Raw genomic sequence first — 6,969 nt, forward strand, 5'->3', positions numbered from 1 at the left:
GGAGGGGGACTTCTGACTGACTCTGGATGGCTCAGGCATGCCAGAGGGCTAAAGGTTCATCTAGAAACAGCTGCAGAGACAGCAGAGCATAAAGCTCCGGGTGGCAGCTCTTCCTGGGGCAGCCGGACTGCCCAGATGGCCCTTCCAGAGCTGGGAAATGCAGACTTGTGCCTGAGGTGGAGGGTAAAAATAGTCCCGTGTGGGTGGTGGCTGGGCCCAGAGGCACTGGCTTCCTTTTCTCTAGAGCAGGGGGAGGCAGTCAGTTGACAGACTCGCCCTTAGGCTCCTGAGCCCCTCTAAGCCCAGGCTCTGGGGAGTCTCTCCCCAACAATGAAGCAGCCCCACCCCCACCCCCACCCCCAACACATACACATATGGAAGTGCTGGAAAGAGTTTGAGCTTAGTTGTAAGGTAACTAAGGATTTAAACCCTGGCTGTGCTATTACCAGCTCCGTGACCTGGGACAAGATCCTTCTCCTTTCCAGGCCTCTGTTTTCTCATCTGTCGACTTGTTTCTTTCTACAAGTCTTGCTGTGAAGATTAAATAACAATGAGAGCCGACATGTTTCACTCTGTAACCTCACTCTTCTGTCCCTCTCCCTTCCATCCAGGTCCTCGCCTTCTAGCACATTCTTCAAGAGTGACTCTGAGGCAAGCCAGCTGCCATGTCATGAGGACACTCAAGCAGCCCCATGGAGAGGTCCGATGGCGAGGAACAGAGGATCCCCCTGCCGATAGCCAATGAGGAACAGAGGCCTCCCAACAGCCATGTAAGGGGTCACCTTGGAAGCCAATGGCCCCTCCCTACTCAGGCTTTTACATGACCGAGGTCCTGGCCAACGCCCTGACGGCAACCTCATGAGAGACCATGAGCCAGAGCCGCCCACCTAAGCTGCTTCTAGGTTCCTGACCCTCAGAAACCATGTGAGATCATAAATGTTTGCTCAATTTGAGATATTTGTGATGCAGCAATAAATAACAAATACACTTACCTTTCAAGGTTATTATAAGAATTAAGAGTTAATACACATCAAACTACAACCAAACTTGCTGGGACCAGAGGCTCAAGAAAGGGCAGACAGGGCCTTTCTTGGGCAGTGGCTCACGCCTGTAATCCCAACACTTTGGGAGGCTGAGGTGGGAGGATCACCTGAGGTCAGGAGTTCGAGACCAGCTGGCCAACATGGTGAAACCCCATGTCTACTAAAAATACAAAAATTAGCCAGATGTGGTGGTGGATGCCTGTAATCCCAGCTACTCGGGAGGCTGAGGCAGGAGAATCACTTGAACCTGAGAGTTGGAGGCTGAAGTGAGCAGAGATCATGCCACTGCACTCCAGCCTGGGTGACAGAGTGAGACTCCATCTCAAAAAACAAAAAAAAAAAAAAAAAAAGAAGAAGAAGAAAGGGCAGGCCGGGCGCGGTGGCTCAAGCCTGTAATCCCAGCACTTTGGGAGGCCGAGACGGGTGGATCACGAGGTCAGGAGATCGAGACCATCCTGGCTAACACGGTGAAACCCCGTCTCTACTAAAAATACAAAAAACTAGCCGGGCGAGGTGGCGGGCGCCTGTAGTCCCAGCTACTCGGGAGGCTGAGGCAGGAGAATGGCGTAAACCCAGGAGGCGGAGCTTGCAGTGAGCTGAGATCCGGCCACTGCACTCCAGCCCGGGCGACACAGCGAGACTCCATCTCAAAAAAAAAAATAAAGGCCGGGCGCGGTGGCTCAAGCCTGTAATCCCAGCACTTTGGGAGGCCGAGACGGGCGGATCACGAGGTCAGGAGATCGAGACCATCCTAGCTAACACCGTGAAACCTCGTCTCTACTAAAAAATACAAAAAACTAGCCGGGCGAGGTGGCGGGCGCCTGTAGTCCCAGCTACCTGGGAGGCTGAGGCCGGAGAATGGCGAAAACCCGGGAGGCGGAGCTTGCAGTGAGCTGAGATCCGGCCACTGCACTCCAGCCTGGGCTACAGAGTGAGACTCCGTCTCAAAAAAAAAAAAAAAAAAAAGAAGAAGAAAGGGCAGACAGAAACCACAGAAGGAGGAGTGGTTAGCTGGGTCCAGGCCAGGTGGGGTCCTGCTCCTGACGTGGATGGGTCTGGGAGACCAAATATGCAAATGGACAATGCAGACCACATATGAAAATAGAACTCTGCCCCAAAACCTACAGCAACTGCCCGGGAAGCCAAAGAACAACCCCTGCAGCAATCAGCCCCAAATGGCCAGGACTTGATGGTAACTGACAGCTTCCCTAATTTTGTCCCCACTTCCAATTCAAGACAAACTGGAGAAAGCCAAATATGCTCCCCTAACCAATTACTTAGGGTGCCCCTCTTCTAATGAGCCCAACTGTAACTTTCCTGCACCACCAACAGGACGTACCTGAAGCCTTCCCCTTTTCCACTATAAAGGCTTCCCCCTCTGCCTGCCTTTGAGTCTCCACGAAAAGCAAGTGACAGTGGCTGGCTCCCTTAGTGTAGCAGGCTCTGAATAAATAGCCTTTGCTTGCTGTCATTTGGGTGGTCTTTGTTTATGTCCACAAGCCCAGGGTCTCTCTCTCCCTTCCTGCTCCCAGGTCAAAGACGTCTTTGTCCCTCCCCAGTACCTCCCCCAGGGATGATGGAAGAGAGGGGCACGGGGATAATGAAGAGCGTGGCTTTGGAACAGGACAGATCTGGGCTGAAATTCTGGCTCTGATACTTAACTAGCTGCGTGATCTTGAGTAAGTCAGTTAAACACTCAGTGCCGCTGTTTCCTCATGTCAAGGGGACAGTCCGGCAGAACCCAAAGGCTGGTGTGAGAATTCAGGGAGGTAATGTATTTAATGCCCTGGACATGTAATAGGTGCTTAATAAGGAGAGGTCAGCCATCATGCCAGCCTCTTCACAACTCGCTGGAGTGGGCAAGCCCCCATTCTGCATCCTCACTCAGCCCACCCCTTTCCTTTACATCAGGCAGTCTGACTTCATCTGGATGCAATCAAGGTACGGACTCCAAGTCCAGGGTATAGCAAAAAGCCAGGGATTGGTTTCAGACAAAGGATATAACTGAACATTTCTCTACGGAAATCCAACTGGGCGAAAGCAGAGGACAGAATGTTCAGGCCAGACACCTGCTGACTCCCTGTTCTGTCCTGGCTTTGAGGGGTGATCAGGGCAGGGAGAGTCTTGCTCAGAAAACTGCGTGCCTTTGCGCCAGGCCAGCTTTCCCAGGACTGAGGAGCATGAGCCAGGTTGTTCCCCAGTCTGGAGTGTCTGTGTGTGCCTCAGTTTCTTCATCTTTAAAGTGATAATTTTGCCAGGCACAGTGGCTTACACCTGTAATCCCAACACTTTGGGAGACTGAGGTGGTAGATCATCTGAGCCCAGGAGTCCGAGGCCATCCTGGGCAACATAGTGAGGCCCTGTCTCAACAAAAAATAAAATAAAAAATTATGGTGGCACATGCCTGTGGGCTCAGCTACTCAGAAAGTTGAGGTAAGGGGATCACTTGAGCCAGGTGATCGGGGCTAAAGTGAGTTGTGATCGTGCCACTGCACTTCAGCCTGGGCAACAGAGCGAGATCCTGTCTCAAAATAAAAAAAAAAAATAAAATAATAATTTTAATGACTTACCAGGATATACACACAAATAACGAGTATCAGGATGGGTATGGGTGTCTTAGTCTGCTTTGTGCTGCTATAACAGGATGCTTGTTATAAAGAGGGCAATTTATAAATAGAAATTAATTTCTCACAGTCTAGGGGCTGGGAAGTCCAAGATCAAGTGACCAGCATGTGGTGAGGGCCTTCTTTCTGCATTATAACATGGCAGAAGACATCACATGCCAGAAAGAGAAGAGACAGAAAGAGAACAAGGGCTGGAACTCATCCTTTTATAAAGAACCCACTCCCGAGACAATGGCACTAATCTATTCATGAGGGTGGTGCCCCCTGACCCAAACAATGGCAGCATCACGCCCGCCCCACCTCCCAACACCTCCACATTGGGGATCAAGTTTCCAACAGATAAACTTGGAGAGACATATTCAAACCATAACAGGGAGCAGAGGCTCTGTGATGCCTGTGTGTGGGGGCATCCTGAATCCCTTCACTCCAGTTTGCCAAGCCCTTTCCACCCCCTTGTCTCCCACTTCACTGTCACTACCGGAATTCAAGTCTCCACGCAGCATCTTTTGCCGCGTTATTGCGATAACAAAGTGTTGTCCTTACTCTTCTGCAACAATCAAAGCATACAAATTAACATACGGGTGGGAAACCACCCCTGCCCCTTCCCTACTCAGGCAAAGACTTAAAATAATGATAACGATGTCGGGGGTGGGGAGCCCCCTTTCGCCACAGAGCATGATTGTACACTAGTATATTTCTGGAGAGCAATTTAGTAGGAAGTACTTTTTGATTCTACAGGTACCATTTTTCAAAATGTCATCTAAATAAAAATCAGTTCTGGCACAAATACTTTGTTACAAGGCTCCTTACGGTAATATTGTTTCTGATGAAAGAAAAAGAAAAGAAATGAAAAGAAAAGAAAAGAAAGAAGAAAGGAAGGAAGGAAGGGAGGAAGGAGAGAAGGAAAGGGAGAAGGAAAGGGAGAAAGAGGAAGAAGGAAAGAAAAACTCAGACATCCAACAGGAAGCTTGGTTAAATAAATCGTGTAATCCATACCTTAAAATGCCATTCCTTCACTAAAAATGATGTTGTAGATCAGTAGTTTGTGCATCACGTGGGAACTGTTAGAAATGCACATTCTGGGCCGGGCGCGGTGGCTCAAGCCTGTAATCCCAGCACTTTGGGAGGCCGAGGCGGGCGGATCACAAGGTCAGGAGATCGAGACCACAGTGAAACCCCGTCTCTACTAAAAATACAAAAAATTAGCCGGGCGCGGTGGCGGGCGCCTGTAGTCCCAGCTACTCAGGAGGCTGAGGCAGGAGAATGGCGGGAACCCGGGAGGCGGAGCTTGCAGTGAGCCGAGATCGCGCCACTGCACTCCAGCCTGGGCAACAGCGTGAGACTCCGTCTCAAAAAAAAAAAAAAAAAAAAGAAATGCACATTCTGGGGCCCCTTCCACATCTGATTCAGAAACTCCTGGGGTTGGTGGTCGGGGCGTGGGGAGTGGGGGGCAGGAGGTGGAAGCAATCTGGGTTTTAATAAACCCTCCAAAGCAATTAAGAGCCATAGTTGTAGACGACCATCGCTATGGAAAGTTACACTGTTAAGTGAGGAAAGGTTAGGAGGCAGTAAGCAGGAACAGTGCATCCCCATATCTGTTATCTAGAGAGAGGCACAAATAGAAAAAGTCTGGGAGGAGTTTATACCCAGATGATAACATCGACACTCTCTAGGAAGTAGGATTATAAGGTTTTAGAGTAATTTTGGTAATTCATGTTTTCTAACTAGTCTACAATGACTATGTTTGTGTAAAACGGAAAGGAAAAAAACCCCAGTAATTTATTTTTTAATTAAAAAAAAAAAAAAGTTAAATGGGACCAAGTTGGGGGGGGGGTGTAGGGAAGGAGGCAGAGAGCCCGCCTCGCCGCGACAGCTTTCACCCTGGGAAAGCTGGGAGGCAGGACCGCCCAGGAGACCCGGGGCCAGTGGGGTGGGCAGCGCCAGGAGTCCCGGCGACTCCTCTAATGGCTAGCAAGGCTTACAAGGGTTTAAATAATAAGCGAAGAGAGTCAGGGCAGACTTCTGGAATAACTTCACTGCTAAGGGTATCAAATCCTGGAATGGGCACCTTGGAGAGATTTTCTAGACAAGAACGGACAGCGGGTGCCAGGAGGGGGTGGAGTTTCGCCGGCCAGAGGACAGAGGCTGCCGGATCTCCCGACCCCCTCCGGCACCCGGACTCCGGGGAGGCTGCGCCCGCGGCAGGATTCCCGCCCCTCGGAGATGTTGCAGGGACCGGCGGGGCGGGGCCGGGCCGTTGCTAGGGGAGGGGCGGCCGGGCGTGCGAGGAACCCAGCGGGCGACCGCGACGCACACTAGGTTCTCCGGCTCCAGCTCCTGCGCCGCCTGTTGCTCGCTCCTGCGGGCGGCCGCTTCCCGCCTGGTGCGCAGGAGTAGGCGGCCCGAGAGCGCACAGGGAGCCTCCCGCTTTCGTCCCCTCCCCGCACTGCACGAGCGGATCGGAGGGGCCCCGAGTGTCCCTGAGAGCGCGGACGCGGGCGAGCAGCCCAGTGCACCCGGGACTGCGCGCCGAGACCCCCGGCGCCGCGCCGCGATGAATGCGACCTTCCTGAATCACAGCGGCTTGGAGGAGGTGGGCGGCGTGGGAGGCGGCGCCGGGGCAGCCCTGGGGAACCGCACCCACGGGCTGGGCACGTGGCTGGGCTGCTGTCCCGGGGGCGCACCGCTGGCCGCCAGCGATGGAGTCCCCGCGGGGCTGGCGCCAGACGAGCGCAGCCTGTGGGTGTCACGGGTGGCGCAGATCGCCGTGCTCTGCGTGCTGTCGCTTACCGTGGTCTTCGGCGTCTTCTTCCTGGGCTGCAACCTGCTCATCAAGTCCGAGAGCATGATCAACTTTCTGGTGCAGGAGCGCCGGCCCTCCAAGGACGTGGGTGCCGCCATCCTGGGGCTGTACTGAGCGCCATCTGGGCCCGCCCTCGCCAGCGCTGCTGCAAGAAGGACCCCGGAGACCCGGACCCTCGCCCGGCTCTCTCTGCGCTCTGCCGCTGCCTCCGGGCTGGCAGCTACGTGCCTGGGGCGCCAGGGCGGGGACGCGGCGAGACTCTCGGCGGGGGCGCGGGAAGGGACTTGGACGCCTGGCTCCGTCCTGTGTGCGCTGCAGCGTTGCGGGTGGGAGAGTGGGGGATGAGGGTTCTTACCAATTTTTGTTGTTGTTGTTGTTTGTTTTTTAAGACGTTTGGGGCAGGGTGGGAGTGGGTGTGGGGATGCAATTTGGGACTGCGGTCGCTCGCGTGGGAGTTTTGTGTGTACGTTGGTGCGGGTGGTTTCGGAGCAGGGTGCAG

General features: G+C 53.5%; 1 protein-coding gene across 2 annotated transcripts in view; it reads right to left on the reverse strand.

The window, feature by feature from the left end:
- LOC105469571 (leucine-rich repeat-containing protein 37A3-like) overlaps positions 1-6,689 on the reverse strand; it is a 75,243-nt gene extending 68,554 nt beyond the window's left edge. The window contains exon 1 of one of the 2 annotated variants that reach the window (XM_071083315.1): positions 6,458-6,689. In XM_071083315.1, coding sequence (XP_070939416.1) covers positions 6,458-6,568 — 111 coding nt within the window. In that variant the 5' untranslated portion in view covers positions 6,569-6,689. The remainder of the gene's footprint in view (positions 1-6,457) is intronic. The other variant, XM_071083317.1, reaches the window with a different exon arrangement.
- Between the last annotated feature and the right edge of the window lie 280 nt (positions 6,690-6,969).

This window comes from Macaca nemestrina, chromosome 17 (assembly GCF_043159975.1).
Source record: "Macaca nemestrina isolate mMacNem1 chromosome 17, mMacNem.hap1, whole genome shotgun sequence".
Classification (NCBI taxonomy): domain Eukaryota; kingdom Metazoa; phylum Chordata; class Mammalia; order Primates; family Cercopithecidae; genus Macaca; species Macaca nemestrina.